Source organism: Capricornis sumatraensis, chromosome 9 (assembly GCF_032405125.1).
Source record: "Capricornis sumatraensis isolate serow.1 chromosome 9, serow.2, whole genome shotgun sequence".
Lineage (NCBI taxonomy): Eukaryota > Metazoa > Chordata > Mammalia > Artiodactyla > Bovidae > Capricornis > Capricornis sumatraensis.
The window spans coordinates 20,359,996-20,380,131 of NC_091077.1; the positions used below are offsets into that span (position 1 = coordinate 20,359,996).

The window sequence follows — 20,136 nt, forward strand, 5'->3', positions numbered from 1 at the left end:
GGGCAACCCAGGCAGTGAGGAGCAGGAGGAGCAGGATGGGGGCCATGGGAGCCCCAACTGTGTCATGCCCAAGCTACTGCCCTCCGTGGTGGGGTAGGAGTTCTGACTCCCGTGGAGGTAACCCAGACTCCCTGAGCATAGAGGAGGGGGTAGGCCCCTCAAACGAGGGTTCAAGGGGCTGAGAACGAAGGAGGGCCACCCTGGGGGCAAAACTAGGGATGACAGCTTTGGTGGGTGGGGTAGACTTCTGGGGTCCCAGCTGGGGCTTGGGAGAAAGGGCTGGTTTCTGGGGGGTTAAGGGGGACTGTGGGTGTGGGGCCAGGGGAGAAGTTGAAGGGCTTTGGCCAGGGCCAGGGATGGGCAGGGTTCCTTGTACCAGATCATGGGGCTGGGGCTGGGGGCAAGAGATTTGGCTAGGACCTGGAGTTGGGGCTCTGGGTGGTGGGCCTAGGTGTTGAGGTCTGGCATAAGGGGTGGGATCGGGCTGGGTTTTGGGGTCAAGGCCTGGGGTCTGTGGGCAGGGCCCCTTTCTAGAGCTGAGCTGGATTCTTGGACTGGTCTGGCTTCTAGTTTCAGAATCAGATTCAGTTCTGGAACTAAGGTGGACTCCAGAGCTGTGCTGAGTGTTTGAAGTGGTCTGGGTTTCAGAGCTGGCCTGAGTCTCAGAGCTGAACTGAATTCTAGAGCTGCACTGGGTTCTGGAGCTGAACTGGACTCCAGAGCTGAGCTGAGTTCTTGCACTGGTCTGGGTCCCAGAGCTGGGCTGGGTCTCAGGACTGAGCCGGGTTCCAGAACTGGTCTGGGTTCTAGAGCCAGGTTGGCATCCAGAAGCAGGCTGTGTTCTGGAGCTGAGCTGGACTCCAGAGCTGGGCTGAGTTCTTCCACTGGTCTGAGTCCTAGAGCTGGGCTGAATCTCAGGGCTCAGCTGGGTTCCAGAACTGGTCTGGGTTCTGGAGCCGGTTTCGGATCCAGAACTGGGCTGTACTCTTGAACTGCCCCAGGTTTCAGCGCTGGGTTGCATCTCAGACCTGAACTGCACTGTGGAGCTGGGTTGGGTTTTGGAGTTGTGCTTGACTCCAGAGCAGGGCTTCATTCCTGCACTTATCTGCATCTCTGAGCTGGGAGGGGTTCTAGAGATGAGCTGAGTTCCAGAGCTGGTCTGCTTCCCGAAGTCTGGCTCAGTCCCAGAGCTGCCCTGGGTTGTGGCCTGGATTTGGTTTCTAGAACTTGTCAGGCTTTTTGAGCTGAGCTGAGCCTCAGAGTTGTTTTGAGCTCCTGGGTAGGGCTGGGTCCTTGAACTGGGCCTACTCTCAGAGTTTGACACAGCTGTGGAGCTGAAGTCTGTGTCTGCATCCTTCTGGGTCCCAGGACTTGACCAGGTTCCAGACATTAGCTGTATTCTGGAATGCACCTGGGTCTCAGCAGTTGACTGTGTTTTGGAGCCAGGTGGGATTTCAGAGCCAGCCTGGGCTCTAGAACTGAGCTGAGGTCTGGAGCTGGGTGGAGTGCTAGAGGTGGACTGAACTCTGGAAAGAGGCCAAGCCCGGAGATCTGTCCTTGTCCCAGAGCTAGATGGCATTCTAGAGTTGCTCTGTGCTCTGCAGTGAGCATGGGGCTCAGCATCAGGCTGAGCTCTGGAGGCAGGTCTTGCCCCAGAAATGGGTGGGGGTCCAGAGGTTGTCTGAATCCTGGAGACGGGTTTGCTTGTTGCACAAGGCTGGGGGCTAGAGCTGGGCTCAGTCTCTGAGCTGGATTCATCACTGGAGCTGGACTGGGCCCTAGGACACAGATAGGGTCTGGACCTGGGCTGGACTGAATTGTGCATCTGGGTTCCTGAGCTGGCCTGGGTTCGGGAACAGGGTTGCACTTCAGAACCATCTTTGACTGCTAAGCTGGAATGGCTTCTAGGGCTGGACTGCCTCTTGAGTCTCACATGGGCTCCAGAACTAACTGGCGTTCCTGAGCTACATTGAGTATCCAGGTTCGGCTGAGTCATGGAGCTATCTTGAACTGCAGAGTTGGATCGAGTTTTATGGCAGGGCTTGGTCATAAAGCTGGCCTGGCTTCCAGAACCAGGTTGGATTTCAAAGCTGGGCTGGGCCTTCAAATTTACTTGGGTTCCAAATCTTGACTTCACATCAGAGCTCCACTTAGCCCCAGAGCTGTTCTGGGCTCTAGAGCCATCCTGGGCTCTAGAACTGAGCTGGGTTCTGAAGCTGGATTGCATCTCAGAACTGGACGGGGTTCTCATGATGAACTGGGCCTCAGAACTGACCTGGGTTCTAAAGGGGGATTTGGACTCTGGACAGGGCTGAGTCTCAGTTCTGGGCTTGGTCTCTGAGCTGGGCTGGGCTCTAGAGTAGGGCTGGGGCTCTGATCTGGGCTTGGTCTCTGAGCAGGTCTGGGCTCTAAAGCAGAGCTGGGGCTCCGATCTGGGTTGTGTCACAGATCTGAGCTTGGTCCCTGAACTGGGCTGGACTCTAGAGCAGGACTCGGGCTCAGATCTAGGCTTGGTCTCTGAACTGGGCTGGACTCTAGAGCAGAGCTGGGTCTCAGGTCTGGGCTTCTGGACTCCGGAGTAGGGCTGGGCTTTGGAAACTGACTGGGAGGGCTGGGGCAGGGGGCTGGGCTCCGAGCTGCACTTGGCACTGGAGCAGACTAGCCACAGGCTTCCCTGGCCTCGCCGATGGCGGCCCACACCTCCACCACAAACTCGTCTGGGAAGGCGAACTCGCCCAAGACGGAGTCTAAATGGCGTGCAAACTCCTGGACGCTCACTGTCTTCTTGGACGTCTCCACCATGGTGGATGCTGCAGGCCAAGCAGAGGGGAAGTGGGTGAGGGTTCTCCCTGGGGCTCAGGGGGGATCCCTGCCTCCTCCCCATGGGCTGTCCTCCCCCCAGGGTCCACCCAGCTTACCCTGGCCCCTTACCCAGCTCTGGGTCCCGAATGCCCATGTAACTCTCCAGCAGGTCGTCCACCCTCCGAGATGCCTCCTCCTCAAATTCACTGGGCTGGGGGCATGAGGGGCCAAGTAGAGAGTCAGAAGCCTGGGATCCTCCAGCCCAGCCCCCTCCCCAAGCCTTTGGTGACAGCAGATTGGGACCTTCCATGAGTCAATGCTTCTGGTCCCGCCATTACTGCCCTGCCTGACAAGAACCCATTCTGCAAACGGGAAAACTGAGGCTGGGTAAAGGAGAGGGTCTTCCCCAGGGTCATGCTGAGTCGGCGTCAGCGGTAGAACTCTGTGTGCAAGAGCCCCTGAAGGCCCCCCATCCCCTCCACTCACCACTTCCTCCACAGTGGCGGCCCCTCCAGACCGAAGCCGCAGGGTCTCCCTCCCACTGCTGACTTTCGCTTCCATGGGGTATTTGCTGCTCCGGCTCCTCTGGCCGATCATATCTGGAGGGGACAGAGTAGAGGAGGTGCGTGTGTTCTGGGTGAAGCTACATCTTTGTAAAGACTCAGAAGCCACCAGCTGAGCCCTTCTAGAACATTCCTACCCTCCAAAGTCCTCCTTATTTCCATGGATGAATCCTCAGAGACCCTGTCTGAGAATCCTTCCTTCGCTTAAATTTCCCTCCTCTCAAAATGACTCTCCCTAGAAGAAACTACTTCAGATTCTCCTTAGGGCCAGTCTAGAAAGCATCTTGCTCTAGAATTTGCTCTCCCTAATCTAGTCATAGCTTCCCTGCTACCCACGCCAGTGTTCTTGCCTGGAGAATCCCATGGACAGAGTAGCCTGGCGGGCTACAGACCATGGGGTCTCAAAGAGTGGAACACAACTGAGCAACTAACACTTTCACTTTCACAACCTAGTCGTGAGGGCTTCCCAGGTGGCTGAATGATAACGCATCTGGCAACCAATGCAGAAGACATAAGAGATACGGGTTCGATCCCCGGGTCAGGAAGATGCCCTGAAGCAGGAAGTGGCAACCCACTCCAGTGTTCTTGCCTCAAGAATCCCATGGACAGAGGAGCCTGGCAGACTGCAGTCCATTGGGTCACAAAGAGTAGGACCTGAGTGAACAACTGAGCACTCACACACGCATGGTGACCTCCTTATCTCACCCGTGGACCAGTCACAGACTTCTCTTTGAAAAGCTCCATTCTAGAGTTCCCTATGAAAGCCACTCTCTAGAACTCGCCAGAGACTCAAAGCAGGACTTTAAAAGCTGCCAGTCAGGTTACAAAATAGATCCAGACAGCTCCTTATCCTTTCTCACTCTTCCCAGGCCTCCCCCAACCCCATGCCTGGGCTGACTCTATGACAATGTAGAAATAACCCACCTGTTTCTCCTACAGTGCCAGAAGGTCCCTGTCCTGTTACCAGGGGCATCTGGAACCTTCCATCCTGTCCCTGACCCTTTGCTGTTCCGTATATCCAGAGAACCCCTTTGTGAAAGAGCTCCACCCCACCCAGCCTGTCCCCCAGGCCCCAGGTGGCCCTCACCGAAGGCTCTCTTGGGTTGCACCAGCCGTAGGGTGAAGGGCTGCGACTTCGGCAGCTCACGCAGCATCTTGGCCACCTCGTAGTGGCGGCAGCCGACGATCGAGTGGTCGTTTATGGCCTCAATGCTGTCTCCCACACACACTGCCTCGATTCGGTTGATGATGCTGCCTTCCTTGATCCTCTGCGGGGGACCCAGAGTCACTCACAGGACCCCACCATCCAGCCACCCAACTCGGGTCCCCAGAGCCCATTCACACCACAGAGGAGCAGAGGCTCACCCCAGGTCACTGGACACCCTGGAAGCCACCTGCCCCGCCCCCAAAGTGGGCACCTTGATGAAGGCATAGCCGGCCCCGTTGTCCGTGATGGTCAGTCCCAGGGCGTCCTCCGTCTTAGTGACCTCCACCTCCTTGGTCTCGCCTCGCACATGGGCAAAGATAAAGTCCTCCAACCCTATCTGGCCGCCCAGGAGTTTCTGCATGTCCACCTTGTGGCTGTTTAGGGTGCAGAATAAGATCTGCCCCAAGAGGAGAGGGAGCCCCAAATTAACGACAGCCCTCATTCCCCACCATCTGCACAGAACAACCAGGGGATGGGCTCAGGGGCCTGATAGGGAAACTGCGGCACAAAATCATGAAACCCCCGCCTTCCCCAGGGTCGTAGTCATGCTTAAGGGCAGAATATATGGGATCCTCAGAATGGAGTAGGAGGCGAGACTGGGACCCCCAGACTGAGGAGTAGGATGAGAAGGAGGCTGCGGACAGATGGACACCCTTCTTCCATCCTCCCTCAGACTTCCACTTTTAACCCTTTGGTGACCTGACAACCCCAGACCATCTTTTAAAGGCAGTTAGTTCTAAATCTCCTGGCGCCCCCTGGGGGCTGAGGGGCGCATTTGCGGCCCAGCCCCGGACTCCCACGACCTCGGACGTCTTACCTGTCAGGGGGCTGCCTAGAACCCCAGTCCCCAGCTGCGCCCAGGAACCAGAGGCGCTTCCCTGAGGGCTGGGGTCCACTCCTAGCTGGGTAGCCCAGTGTTTTCCGGACGATCTAAGGATCCACGAACCCTAAGACTTGCTCACCTTTTTGCACAGGGAATGCAAAGGGAGTCCACGGGGTATGGGCACCGCAGGATCCGAGAGGTGAGTCTCTGAGATCTGGAGACAGGGTCCCCTCCATCCGGAGATGGAGGATCTGGGGACCCCGTCCCAGAGTCCAGGGTTCACCCCTATCCCCGGTCGACGAGTGGGCCTCGGGTGCTGGGGTCCGCGGGCCTCACCTCGGTGGGCGCGATACCGAAGGCCTCGGCGATCTTGGCGTAGAGCTCGCGCACGTTGGTGAAGCCCTCGATCTTGCCCGTGGGGCTGCCGTGCGCCAGCTGCGTGCGGAAGACGAGGCGCGGGCGGGCGCGGGGCGCGGCTGGGGTCGGGGACGCTGCCGGGGGCTCGGCGGGCGAGGGCGGGGGCGCGGGCAGGCGCTGAGCCTCGGCCCCCTGGGCCTCGCGGGCCGCTGTGGTCTCCATGGCAGGAAGAGCTCGGTCACCGGGGCCACCGCCACAGCCGCCGGATCCGCCGCTTCCTGCAGCCTCCCCTCCCCCGGCCCAGGGCGCGACAGCCGAGCCTCCCGGGGTAAGGGGATCCGGGAACCCGAGCCTCCCGGGAAGGCGACACCGCGGAGTCTGTATGCGGGGGTGGGCCCCAGGTGTCCTGGCCCTGCCAGGGCCCGCTGTGCTCTCCCCGGGGAGCAGGGGAAAAAATAAGGATCACAAATAAGAATAGGGCAACTGCCAGTGCCAGAGTGCTCACTCTCAGCTGGGCGCACTCATTTAATCCTTGCAACAACCGTCGGAGGTGGGGAGAACCCTTACCTGGCATAACTGAGCTACATCGTGTCCATCCCCTGCCCACAGCCCTCCAGGGCTCCCACCTCCCCTGGGGTAAACCCTAGTCCTCTATTCTGCCCACAAGGCCCTGCACGAGCTGCCACATCCCCATCCCTGCCCCCTTCTCCCTCTTTTCTTCTGGCTCACTCTGCTCCAGACACATGGGCGTCCTCCCTGCTCATTCCACACAGGGCCCGGTCCTGCCCCAGGGCCTTTGCACAGGCTGTGCCCCCTCCTGGAACGTCTTTCACATCTCCAAGTGGTTCACTCCTTTGCCTCCTCAGCTCTTGGCTCAGAGGTCAGCTCCTCACCAGGTCCCAATTTCTCTTCCCTGCTTTTTTTCCTCCCTAGCACTGAGTGTGACCTGGCAGGGCAGGTATTTTATTTATTCATCCTGTGTTTCCTCAGTCTCCTCAACTGGAGGAGAAGAAGGCAGGAGTTCTCTGAGCCCATTGGGTTACAGATGAGGAGGCTCTGGGTACTAGGAGGTTTCTCTCAGAATCCCCAGGGGACCCAGGATCACCAAAAGGAATGTTGCTTTTGGCTCATAAATAGCACTGGAATGCCATATAGCAGTTCAAAAGGGGGGCCTTATGCCTCTGAAGCGGAGAAGGCAATGGCACCCCACTCCAGTACTCTTGCCTGGAAAATCCCATGGACGGAGGAGCCTGGTGGGCTACAGTTCATGGGGTCACTAAGAGTCGGACACGACTGAGCGACTTCACTTTCACTTTTCACTTTCCTGCACTAGAGAACGGAGAAGGCGATGGCACCCCACTCCAGTACTCTTGCCTGGAAAATCCCATGGACGAAGGAGCCTGGTAGGCTACAGTCCATGGGGTCGCTAAGAGTCAGACATGACTGAGCGACTTTACTTTCACTTTTCACTTTCATGCATTGGAGAAGGAAATGGCAACCCACTCTAGTGTTCTTGCCTGGAGAATCCCAGGGACGGGGGAGCCTGGTGGGCTGCCGTCTATGGGGTCACACAGAGTTGGACCCGACTGAAGCGACTTAGCAGCAGCAGCAGCAGCATGCCTCTGAAGAATCTCAGAAACCAAGCATTGCTGGAAAAGACAAGTTGCAGAAGGCTTCGGACGAGGTAAGAAAATTTACTTAAAGCTTGAAAACGTGCAGAACAGCATACACACCGTAACACAGATGAGCCTTGAAAACCTGATGCTCATTGAAGGAAGCCAGATTGCAAAGGCCACATAGCCTGGGCCATTTAGATGAAGTGTCCAAAACAGCCAATGCATGGAGACAGAAAGTGGATTTGTGGTTGCCAGGGGCTGGGGGAGGGGAAGATGGGGAATGATAGCTAACATGGAAGGGGATGTTGTTTGGGGGGTGATGAAATATTCTGGAACTAGGTGGTGCTGGCGGTTGCACAACTTTGTGATTATACTAGAAACCACAGAACTGTACATTTTCAAATCTTTAGAAAACAAACTTAAAAAAAAATCCATTAAAATGGTATTCTTGTGGAAAGACATCCTTTAGTGCTAAAGGTTATGTAAAGACCTGACCAGGAATGGTAAGCTCCAAACCTGCAATGAGGGGGTGAGGTGAGGAAGCACACACTTTGTGTGTGTGTGTGTGAGACAATATCCATCTTTTCCAGTCTCCTGGGGCAGCCATAACACAGTACCGCCAGTTGGGTGGCTTAAAAACAATAGAAATTTGTTCTCTCAAAATTCTGAAGGCTAGAAATCAATTTGTCAGCAAGTCCAAGCTCCTCTGACTCCTTGGGTGGCATCCTGTCCCCCTACCACCACTCCCAGCCTCTGTTGGTGGCTAACCATCCTTGGCCTTCCTTGGGGGTGTGCTCTGCTCCAGTGTCTGCCTGTTGTCACATGGCTGTCTCCTTTCTCCATGTCCAAATCTTTATCTTCTTATAAGGATCACCAGTCACATTGGATTAGAGGCACCCCCCCACACACATACTCCAAGATGACCTCATCTTAACTAATTATATCCTCAGTGACCCTATTGCCAAATAAGGTCATATTCTGAGGTTCTGGGGGTTAGGGCTTCAAGATTTTCTTTGGGCGGGACTAAATTCAACTGATAACACCAGTGTTTGTCAAATTAAATCTCTGGAATTTTTAGGGTGTCTCAAATATTCCATAAAAAGCTGAAGTCTCTGAAAGCGTTCCCCAGTAAGTTAAGCATAGGATTATCATTTGACCCAGCAAGTCTGCTTCTTGGGATCTACCCAGGAATAAGAGCAGGTGTTCAAACAAAAGTCTACGTGTGTGTTCTCAGCAGCATGATTCGCAAAGCCAAAAGGTGGAAACAACCCAAGTGTCCATCAACCAATAATGGGTACACAAAACATGGGCCATCCACACTATGGAATATCACTCTGCCAGAAAAAGGAATGAAGCACTGAGAAACTCTACAACATGGACTCTGAGGACATGACACTCAGTGAGAAAACCCAGACACAAAAGACCCACAGTGTTTGATTCCATTTATGTGAAACGTCTAGGACAGGTAAATCCAGAGACAGAAAGTGGACTAGTGGTTGCCAGGGGCTGGAGAGGGTGGGCCTGGGATCCCAACAGAGGATCCTGGCCCATTCCCCTTTAAAAAAAAATACGCATTTAAGTTTGAAATTCAAATTCCACCTTTTTTATTTTTATTTAAGAAGTCCAGATCGAGTGGTGGCAAAACAACTGCCTCCATGGTGGTTCCTCAGCTGAATGAGCATGGGGTGGTGCCAGCCCCCCCATTCAGGTGCAGGAATGTGAGGGTGACAGATAGATGGCCCTGCCAGGAGTGTGAGAGTGTGTCCCTGCAAGGTGCCTGCCCATGTGGGTACTTAGGGTGACACTTGCCAGGCAGGAGTCCCCGTGTATTGGATGTGGGTTTTGTCTGCCCTGGGTCTGGGAGGTGGTCCTGGGGAGTGGGTATAGGGTGTGTAACTCTCCCCACACCAGCTGTGAATGGCTGTGGGTTTCCTCCTGTCCTGGGTTATATTGCCCCTCATGTGTTCCCACGTTTGTGTAGTGTGATGTGACCTGTGAGGCCAACAGGCCTGGCTGGGCCCTGGGAGTCTGTGCACAGTGCACGGTGGGTGGGTTTTCTGGGATGGGGACCTGCGGAGATTCAAAGCTAGAGGGATGCTGTAGAAATTTAATTTTAGGGGGGCTAGAGCCCCCAAGGTGCAGGATCAGGCCTGGCCCCAGAGGATGGAACCCCCACCCCTCCTCCAGGGGGTGCAACTGGGTGAGGGGCCATGACCACAGCTTGGTCTTCTCTGGATCCGTGGGGTGGCCAACACCCTCATAGATGCTCACTGTGACAAAAGAAGAGGTTAGTTGATGGGGGACACATCAGGTCTCAGCCCCCATCCCCATCCTGGGGTACCCCAGAGGCCACCCCCCTCTGCTCCTTCAGATGCCAGGGTGGGGGCCCTGGAGTTGATCCCACCTATCCTGGGCAGCTAGGAGCCACCCAGAAAAGCCCACGGAGAAGCTGTGGTGAAGCTCTGGGTCCCCCGAGCCAGGGGTGTGCTGGCCCCAAGATCCCCCAAGCAGCATTTAACACAGTACCAGGCTGAATTAGGGCTCCCCAGGAGCTAGGCCATTAGCCACCTACATCAAACCAGCCCCACCTAGTAGATTCTGCAAGCACTGTGGCCTCGGAATAAGATCTGGCAGCTAGATCCCACTTGGCGGCAGCGGCCTCAGACCCCAGAAAGCACGCTGGAGACCTAAAGCCGGTTCATGTAGCCGGGCTCCTCCAGGGCGCGTCTAGCCTGAGGTGGTCCCCACGCGAAGCAGCCCAAGGTGGGCTGAATGGGACGGGGGGCAGACCTGCCCGGGTACACACCTGGCGACCTGGGCCAGGATCTCCTTGATGCGGACGATGAGTTTCTCGTGCTGGGCGGGGTCGCGCTCGATGGCACCGTGCAGCCGGGCCATGTAAAAGTCCAGGGTGCTGAGCGTGGGCGTTTCGCCGGTGCCTGGGGAGACAGGGACCCGTCAGAAGAGCCCAATGCGGGGGTCACCATGGAAACAAACTTCAGAAGGTGGGGGTAAGAGGAGGGGACCATGGGTGAGCGTCAGCGGGGTCAGGTGCGCGCGGTCAGGGCGTCTGGACCCGGGGAAATCAAGATCAGCTGTGGCAGAGGTCAGAAGATGGAAGATGGAGAGGGCGGGGTCGTGATGGGGGGATTCGGGGACTGGTAGGGGAGAAGTTGGCGTAGATCAGCCGCCGAGGAATGAACACGGAAGTTAGACCAGGGGAGAGGCCGGGCGCGAGGGCCACTGTGGGCGGGGCTGGCACGAGCAGCATTCAGTGAGGACGGGGCCGCGGGGGCTTAGGATAGCCGGGAGTAAGCGTCAGCAGGGGAGCATCGGTCGGACGGAGAAGCGGGTTTGTGAAGCGACTGGGGGTGAAGGGATGCCAGAGTGAGGACTCGCCGGGCGGGGTCAGAGGGGGCGGGACTCGCGGAAGCCGGGGCAGAGCCCGAGGTCGTCGAGGGCGGGGTCAGAGGGGGCGGGACTCGCGGGGTAGGCGGGGCGGGACTAGGTTGTTGGGGGCGGGGCTTCCAAACCCGGCACTGGCAGCGAAGCGAAGCTGGCGGTGAGCGCCTGGCGCACCGCCTGGAGCTGCTGCTGCAGCGCCAGCGTCCGCCGCTCCTCCAGCGCCAGCTCCTGCTCTAGACGCTCGCGCGCGCTGCTCATGCTCTGCGTGTGCCTCTGCAGCACCGCGTTCTGCTCCTCGAAGGCCACGTTCATCTTCCGCAGGCGCCGCAGCTCCGCCTCTCTCGCTGCAGGCGGGGAGCCGGGTCAGAGCCCGACGCTTCCCCGCCATCCCTCTGCCGCCTTCCCTCTGCCGGCTTTGCCCCGAGCTGTGCCCCACGCCAAGCCTTCCGTCACTGCTCTGTCTCCAGCCCCACACCTCAGCAGTCTAGGCTGCGAGGGCAAGAGAGGAAGACACCCACTGCCTCCCGCCTCGATGCCCTCTTGGTTCAACGCTTGCTTCAAGAACCGCTGGTCAGCGCTCACCTTTGTTTTGGTCCAAGAACTCTTCAGTGAAGATGGGGACGTCGAAAGTCGAGAAGCCGTCACAGTCCCCACCCTGGGACGACAGGACAAGGTGGCAATTTTGCGGGGGGGGCAGTCAACCCTCCTATGGGACATCCCCTAAGCTTGGGAGGGTCTGCTGAGGCTACCTGGGTCAGAGTCCATTTTACTGCCCCCCCCCCTCAATTTGTGTGAGTGCCCCGCCTCCACTCGCACACATCTGGACAGGGTGCTCATTTCACCCCATGAGCGACGGTCCTTGGTCACCCGGGGGTTTAAACACTCCAGACCTTTCTGGCCCAGGTGTTCTCCTTGGAGGAGCAACGCTTACCTTGTGTCCATTCAAAAGGGTATTCATGAGCCCAGAGCTGGAATCCTCTGGTGGGGGAGGGAGGAGAGCAGGGTCAGTCTCCCAGGTCTCCTTTGACCCCCTGCTTTGCACATGCTGCCCCCTCTGCCTGGAATGCCATTATTTCCACCACCACCACCAACCACCCCCAAGCCCTGCTCATCCTGGATCAAAGGCCCCTCCTGGGCCCCTCCCCCCACCCTCATATCCATGTGTGTCCCATCTCAGTACAGATCGCCCCGTTCACTCACAACTGTCTGGTTACATGTGCCTTGTTCCCACGTGACCGTGAGAGACCCTTTGGGAGGGGGTAGGGTGGGGGGGCATCGGCTTGGGTCACCTGTCTCAGAGTAAACACTCAGCTGCCTGGGGGCTGAGGCCCTTCGCACCTTTCTTGATCTTCTTTTCCTGGATCTTCTCCGCACACATCTTGTAGGCTTCTGACTGCTGGTAGGCCCTCAGCTCCTTCATATACTGCTGCTTCTCCCGTTCAGCCTCGTCCAAGTACCGCTGGTGGGGGCAGGGAGAGAAGGCTCAGCCCAGTGGCAGCGGAGGCCTCGCAGGCTCCATCACTCAGCCCGCTGTGCTACACTTTACCATAGCTCCCTGCTGCCCTCCAGACAAAACTTCGCCCTTCACTCTGCTGCTCAGGCCACCTCCCAACTCCCGGACCTCACTGCTGCTGCTGCTAAGTCGCTTCAGTCATGTCCGACTCTGTGCGACCCCACAGACAGCAGCCCACCAGGCTCCCAATGGCACCCCACTCCAGTACTCTTGCCTGGAAAATCCCATGGACGGAGGAGCCTGGTAGGCTGCAGTCCATGGGGTTGCTAAGAGTCGGACACGACTGAGCATCTTCACTTTCACTTTTCACTTTCCTGAACTGGAGAAGGAAATGGCAACCCATTCCAGTGTTCTTGCCTGGAGAATCCCGGACCTCACTACCTCACCCCAATTCCAGCCTTTCTAAACCACTCCCTGGTGTCTGACTGTCTGCAGGCTCCCACCTCTGGGCTGACCTGCCCTCCGAAACCCATTTTGCCTGTTGAAATCCCATGTAGAGGGTGCAAGCTGCTGGTGATTTTGTTACATTTCCTTGATGTTTTTGCAAATTTTAAATTAATTACCAGAACTTTAAAACTGTAAAGTCTCTAACAAAAATCCAGCAACCACCCCTGACTTCTTTTATAACGGTGTTTATTAACTTTTATGTCTATTCCAGCCAACTGCCACCCTCCCCTCCCTTCAACAAGCTGGAGAGAGCTAACGGGTGGTCAGTCCTTCCGGCAGAACGAAGGGCCTGCCACACCTGTTCCTTGAGGGTAAGTGATGGAGGATGGATGTCTGAGTGAGTGAGGGCAGGTCAGTCAGTGGTCCCAGGCCGTCCCCACCTGTTTCTCCGCCGGCTGCAGCTTGCTCCACTCGGCGCCCAGCATCTTGGTGATCTCGGGAAAGGGCAGGTCCGGGTGGCGCGTCCGGATCTGCTCGCGCCGCTCGTTCAGGAAACGCACGTAGCCGGTAACAGGTGCCTTGGGCCCATTCGGCAGGATCTTCTTCCGCTTCTTGCCCTTGGGCCAGCCGCGCTTCTTCACCGGCTGCCGAACCCAGTCGCGCTGTTGGGAGGGGTCTGGAGGGCTGGGGCTGGGCACAGAGGGCAAGGGGCGGGGCCCTGGAAGACTTGGGTAGGGCCTAACCACGAGGTGGGACCCAGAAAGTATGGAAGTATGGCCTGGTCAGGGTTCAGAATTGGGAGAGTGGGGTTAAGAGTGGGGTTAAGGTTTACCCTGGCCATGGGTAAAGGGATCAGAGAGGTACTGGAGACAGAGCATTAACCCAAGGATGGGGTAGGCTTGTGTTGTGGGCGTGTCCCCTGTATGGGCGTGCCTTACTAGCAGAGAGTCCCCGGGTAGCGGGCGGGGCCTAGACTGGCAGTGGAGCTCTTGGGGGCGTGGTATCTGAAATGGGGCGGGCCTCAGCTTGGGCAGGGAAATCTGGGCTGTGGGCGGAGCCACGGCAAATTCAAATTTAGCTCAGGGCGGAGCTTCAAGGGTAAGGGCTACCGCCACGGCAGTGCAGGGACTCTCACCTCCTCTTCGTGGGACCCCTTCTCTCCGGCCCGCGGGCCCTCGCCGCGCTCTTGCTTGACAGCCACCACGAAGCCCCCGTGCTGTCCTGGAGCCTTGGCGCTCGCCGGCCTGGAGCCACGGGAAGCCAGGGTCATTCCCACTCCCCACCCTCGACGACGGATTTGGCAGCAAGGGGCCTGAGTCCTCAGAAGAGGGCTCTGAGAGGGTCAGGATACGGAGGTTGAGACTGGAGCACTAGGGGAGCAACAAGGGACCTCGGAGAGACTAGAGCTACGGGACGCCAGGGTCACCCACCCCTTCCCCCACGACTAAAGCGCTGGCAGCTAGCGGCCTGAGTTCTGAGAGCAGGGGTCTGAGGAATCAGGATCCGGGGTTAGGGCAGGAGAACTAGAGGAGCCCAGCAGGCCACTCCTGAAAAGGACTGGAGCACGGAGGTTTGGGGGAAGCCCGTGGGAACCCCGAAGTGGGGGGCTCCTGTTCCAAGTCGGAGGAGTCAAGACCCTGGGCGCGGGGGTCGAGAAGCTCCAACGGGACGGGGTGGCTGCAGCCCCGAGTGAGCTGAGGGGGAGGGGATGTCGCACTCACGCGGAGGCCGCGCCGGGCTGCTTGGGGCCGTGGGACATGGCCACTCCCGGCCGCACCTGGAACGTAGACGCGTGGCCAAGTGAGGGTCGCCCAAGCCAGCGATGGCGGGGCTGAGCTGGGAAGCCCTGTAATGCCAGGTCCGGGGCGCCTGGGGGGGCCGGAACCGGGGGCGGGGAGGCCCTCGGGGGCGGGCGCCCCAGGGATCCTTTGTTGGGCGATCGCCCCCCAGGAGGCCTGGGTCCGCACCCTCCCGGCCCAGGAGGGTCCCCGCCCCGGCCCTGGGATCCCCGCGCCCCCGCCTCCTCGCAGGGCCCCGAGTTCCGCGGCTGTTTTCACCTCCAAAGAAACTTTCCCGGACCTCTCGGCTGCTACGACGCTCCAACCAACCGCCGGGAGCCCGCCCCTGCCGCCCGCTCCGCCCTGCACCGCCCCCGACATGCTAATAACGACTCGGCGAGCGATCGGATTGGGTATACCCCTCCCTTGGGGCGTGACCATGCAGATGAAGGTCGGCGCGCCCGTTGGTGATTGGCTGCGGTAGCCACTGAGCCGCGTGGGAGGTAAGTAGGGAAAGCTGCAGGCGGGCGCGTCAAGTTCGGCTGTGCTCGGCCGCTCTCGGGACCAATCAGGATGTTCTCAGATTTCGCCGGGGTGGAGCCTCTTAAAGGGCCAGCAGGCGCGGCTCAGACTCCTCCTCCCCTGCTGAAGGCGAGACTCCCCGCCCCTGCAGGATCCGGAGACCTATGAGGCCGAGTCCGGCCCCGCCCTAGTTGTCATGGGGACGGTAGTAGGTTGCTAGGGAAGGGGTTAAGGTCTTTTGGAGCAGTCCCTTTCCCCACTGCATAGTGGGACCTGTTCTTAGCAGACCGGGTGGAGAAGTTTCCCGTTTATTGACTGGACTTAAAGCCCCCAACGGGGCCGTGCCCCGCCCTGCATGTGAAAGGGCCTCCTGTGAAAGGGCCTCAGCTTTCTCTACTATGCAATGGAAGCGTTGCACAGGGTCCATGTCCAGAAGGCCGGATGAAGCGAAGCTGAGACCAGGAGCTGGGCTGGAAGCAACTAGGAAGAATGTGGTGGGGACAAGAAAGCTGCGAGGACCTCGTGAAGATGGAGGGCCAGGAGACCCTGCTCTGGGATCTTGGGGAACCCCAGACAGTAGCCTGGTCCTCTTACAGCCTGGACTGTGTTTCCTACTACCCCAGGATAATTGTGGTCACTGGATGCTCATGATGACCCGTTAGACCGCAAACAACCTACCCACAGCACTTTTCTGCTCTCGCCTCCCTGCATTTTCCTCACTCTGGCGACCTCAACATTCCTTAGATATGTCCATTTCATTCATTCTCACCTCTGGGCCCTTGCACTTGCTCTTAATGCCCTTTCCCCAGATTAAATGTCCCCCTTTCCAGTGAGACATTCCCAGGCTTGTACCCCACCCCATACACCCCATCTTATCTTTGCTCCATGTGTTCATTTCCTCCTTATAAGCTGCCAGTTTGCTCATTGCTATATTGCCAGCACCCAGAATAGTGCCCACAGGTGCTGTCAATGCATATATATTAAATAAACAAATAAATGTATAACGTAAATTTCTAACAGGCAGGTGCAGCAGCTTTGGAATGCAGTCTGGCAGTTCTTCAAAAGATTAAAAAAAACAAAACATAGAGTTACCATGTGATGTACCCAGGAGTTAAAGAATGGGCTTGCAATGCAGGAGACCCAGGTTCAATCCCTGGGTCAGGAAGATTCCCTGGAGAAGGAAATGGCAACCCACTCCAGTAGAGAGAAGCGCCTGGCAAGCTGCAGTCTGCTACTGCTAAGTCACTTCAGTCGTGTCCAACTCTGTGCGACCCAATAGACGGCAGCCCACCAGGCTCCCCTGTCCCTGGGATTCTTCAGGCAAGAACACTGGAGTGGATTGCCATTTCCTTCTCCAATGCATAAAAGTGAAAAGTGAAAGGGAAGTCACTCAGTCGTATCCGACTCTTAGCGACCCCATGGACTGCAGCCTACCAGGCTCCTTCATTCATAGGATTTTCCAGGCAAGAGTACTGGAGTGGGGTGCCATTGCCTTCTCCAAGCTACAGTCTATGGGGTCTCAAAGAGTCGGACAAGACTGAGAGACTAAACCACCAGCATCCAGGAATTACTATGCAATGCATCCACTGCATATCCAGGAGAATTAAAAACATACATCCACACAGAAACTTGTACACGAATGTTCACAGCAGCATGATTCACAATAGTGCAAAAGTGGAAACAAACCCAAATGTCTATCAGTTGATGAATAGGTAAATACTGTGGGCCAGCCATCCAGTAGAATATTCTTGGCTATAAAAAGGAATAAATTGCTATGTCATGCTAGGACAGGGATATGCCTTGAAAACATTAGGCTCAGTGAAAGATGCCAGTCACAAAAGGCCACACAGTGTATGGTTCCATTTATATGAATTTTCCAGAACTAGCAGCTCCAGAGAGACAGGAAGTGGATTAGTGGTTGCCTGGGGTTAGAAAGTCAGTGGGCAGGGGCAAAGGAGGTCACGGGGGCTTCTTTTGGGGTGATCAAAACGTTCTAAAATTAGACTGCTTTGATGGCTGCATAACTCCATTAATGTACCAAACCTCACACAATTGTACACTTTACACAGGTGCATTATCTGGAATGTGAATTAGATCTCAATGAACTTGTTTCTCTAAGAGGCATCCCAGAGCTGAGGAAGATAAGCTGTGCCCTGGAATCTTGACAGACCCAAATTCCACACCCTGCTCTGTTGCTTCATCAGATGTGGGACTTCCCACGCCTGCTTGCCTCTCTCTGCTGGGTTAGAAAATATCTAGGTGAGAATTCCAGCCAGGAGAATAGGAAAGACCCACCCTCCGGGCCCTGCCTCTTTGGCTTGATTGACAAAACTGATGTTGCCATAGAAACGTGTCCTTCCACTCCCAAGGTACCACACAAGGAATTCAGGGGTCTTCCTGTGCGTGGAAAAGAAATGAAAGATCTTGAGGTTGATTTTTTTTTTAATTTTTATTGGCATATAGTTGATTTACAATGATGTGTTAGTTTCAGGTTTACAGCAAATTGAATCAGTTACACATATACATATATCCACTCTTTTTAGATTCTTTTCCCATATAGGCTATTGCAGAGTACTGAGTAGAGCTTCCTGTGTTGTGCAGTAGGTCCTTAATTGGTATCTATTTTATGTATACTAGCGTATATGTCAGTCCCAATCTCCCAACTTATTGATGTCAATTTTGAAAGCAGTTTGCAGCTCCTTGGCATCAGGACAAATTCCTTGCTGTGTGGGTATTTTCTGGGAAAAACAAAAGTGTCTTGAATCCAAATGGCATTGCATCCACTGCAATGCATGTGATCCAGACACACACCCATTCCCAAGAAGCAACATGTAAGAAGAAGCATTTCTACTGTTTGACTTTACATCTTTCATTCTTTGATCTAAAAGCAGATACTTTGGCCCCCCCCAGAGTATAAATAGGTTTTTCCTTAGCCACAAACTTCTCTCAAGTCCTAGCTCTCAATAAAACCAGGAACTGGTTTAGCTGTCTAACCTCGTATAATTTCATGTTAGCTTCTTTGTATGCATTTCTATGCTCCATTTGGAAATTTTTTAAAAAATAGTTTTATTTATTTGGCTGCATTGGATCTTAGTTGTGGCATCCAGGCCCAGTTACTCCACAATATGGAATCTTAGTTCCCCAACCAGGGATCAAACCAGCATCCCCTCCCACTGGAAGAAGAGTTCTTAACCACTGAACCACCAAGGAAGTGCCTGGAAATTTTTATCATGTGAAACCAGGAAGAGGACCCCAATTTGTCGCCTGAGAAATACAAGATCCATTAACAATGACTTAACTGTCTTTGTGAAATTAATTTTATGATGCAAGCAATGTGCAAACTCATTTCATTTGTACAAATTAAAGTCGTGTGTGAAGGCTACCAGACCCATACCATACTCCCCCTTATCAGCTTGTCACATTTCTTACCAAAACTTTTCCTACCTACCTATACACACACTTACTCTGTGAGTCTCCTAGGGCTATAGGAACAAGGCACCACAAACTGGGTGACTTGAACAACTGAAATTTATTTTAAAAAATAATAATATGGGCTTCCCCAGTGGCTTAGTGGTAAAGAATCCACCACCGATGCAGGAGACATGGGTTCCACTCCTGGTCCAGGAAGATCCCACTTGCCTCAGAACAACAGAGCCGGTGCGACACAACTCCTGAGCCTGTGCTCTAGAGCCTGGGAGCCACAACTGCTGAAGCCAAATGCCCTAAAGCCCATGAGAGGCCACTGCAATGAGAAGCCCGCACACAGCAACAAAGGGCAGCGCCCACTCGAGGAAATGGGAGGAAAGCTCACACAGCAATGAAGACCTAGCTCTGCCAGAAATAATTTTTAAATGATTAAAATATTAACTAATAAGTAAAAAGGACTTCCCTGGCAGTCCAGTGGTTAAAACTCTGGGCTTCCACTGCAGGAGGCATGGATTCCATCCCTGGTCAGGGAAGCTCTGCATGCCCTTGTAGTGTGGGGGGGAAAAAAAAAAAAAAACAGTTATGGGGACCAGAAGTTCAAAATCAAGGGCTTGGTCGGCACTGGTTCCTTCTGAGGCGGAGTCTGTTCCATGCTCTCTGAGCTCTCCCAGCTTCTGGGGGATCTTCTAGCCATCTGCAACCTTCCTTGACTTGTACAAGCATCACTGCATCTCCACCTTCACATGTACACGAGGTTCCTGTGCGTGTGTGTATTTCCAAATTTCTCCTTTTTTATTAGGTCGTGGGTTGTACTGGGAACCACCCTGCTCCAATTGTGACTCATCTTAACTCATTACATCTGCAATGACTCCATCTCCAAATAAGGTCACATTTGAGGTCCTGGGGATTAGGACTTTCACCTGGGAAGGTTGGGGGGGCACAAAGCAAAACACAACATGTATACACACACACACACACACACACACACACGGGTGTGAATGCACTCCTATAAGGAATGTAAGCTCACATCTTGCTTTTTTTTTTTTTTTTGCCACACCAAGAAGCACGTGGGATTTTAGTTCCCTGACCAGGGAGTGAGCCTGTGCACCCCTGCAGTGGAAGCCTGTAGTCTTACCCACGGGACCGCCAGCGGCGTTCCACAGCTTGCTTCCTGTGATCATATGATCAATCACACCGTGAACATCCTCTGCAAACTCTTGAGTCCGCAGCCTTTGGCCCAGTGGCTTTATATGTGAGGCCCAGAGCCCTGCCTCTGGGGCTGGGTAATTTTTCACAGCAAGACCTCATCACCGCCTGTGTAACGAGCTCTGGCAACTTCTGGTCCTTCCTCATACGATTGTGTTGCCGCCTTTGTTTCAAACGTTCCGAACCAGCTGTCTGGACCCCTTTTCCAGTGTAGCTAGGAAAACATGAAGTTACGCGTGGTGCCTCCCACCGCCGCCCTCCAAGCCCCGCCTCTTTGGCTTGATCGACAAGGCAGGCGTTGGGGCGGGGTTACGGTTTGGGGGGCTTTTCGTTTTGTTTTTGTTTTGCAGGGCTGCGCTGTGCAGCTTGCGGGATCTTAGTTCCTCGACCAGGGATAGAACCCGTACTCCCTGCATTGGGAGCAGAGTCAACCACTGGACAACCAGAGACGTTATCTCCCTAACCCACGCCTCCGCGTTTACGTCTATTTTTAATACGCATTTGTCAGCACCGGGCGGTTCAATTTCTCTC

General features: G+C 55.4%; 2 protein-coding genes across 2 annotated transcripts; both read right to left on the minus strand.

Annotated features, from left to right (window-relative positions):
* Positions 1 to 2,560: 2,560 nt before the first annotated feature.
* GIPC3 (GIPC PDZ domain containing family member 3) lies at positions 2,561 to 5,974 on the minus strand. Its single transcript, XM_068980049.1, has 6 exons — positions 5,732 to 5,974; positions 4,784 to 4,969; positions 4,453 to 4,633; positions 3,289 to 3,401; positions 2,932 to 3,013; positions 2,561 to 2,810 (listed from the first exon to the last, which is right to left on the minus strand). The coding sequence occupies exons 1-6, from the start codon at positions 5,972 to 5,974 to the stop codon at positions 2,659 to 2,661; spliced, it is 957 nt and encodes a 318-aa protein (XP_068836150.1). The 3' UTR covers positions 2,561 to 2,658.
* A 3,016-nt stretch (positions 5,975 to 8,990) lies between these two features.
* Positions 8,991 to 14,782, minus strand: HMG20B (high mobility group 20B). Its single transcript, XM_068979680.1, has 10 exons — positions 14,731 to 14,782; positions 14,395 to 14,450; positions 13,809 to 13,917; positions 13,114 to 13,317; positions 12,112 to 12,232; positions 11,705 to 11,751; positions 11,356 to 11,428; positions 10,902 to 11,117; positions 10,175 to 10,307; positions 8,991 to 9,638 (listed from the first exon to the last, which is right to left on the minus strand). The coding sequence occupies exons 2-10, from the start codon at positions 14,430 to 14,432 to the stop codon at positions 9,626 to 9,628; spliced, it is 954 nt and encodes a 317-aa protein (XP_068835781.1). The 5' UTR covers positions 14,433 to 14,450; positions 14,731 to 14,782; the 3' UTR covers positions 8,991 to 9,625.
* Between the last annotated feature and the right edge of the window lie 5,354 nt (positions 14,783 to 20,136).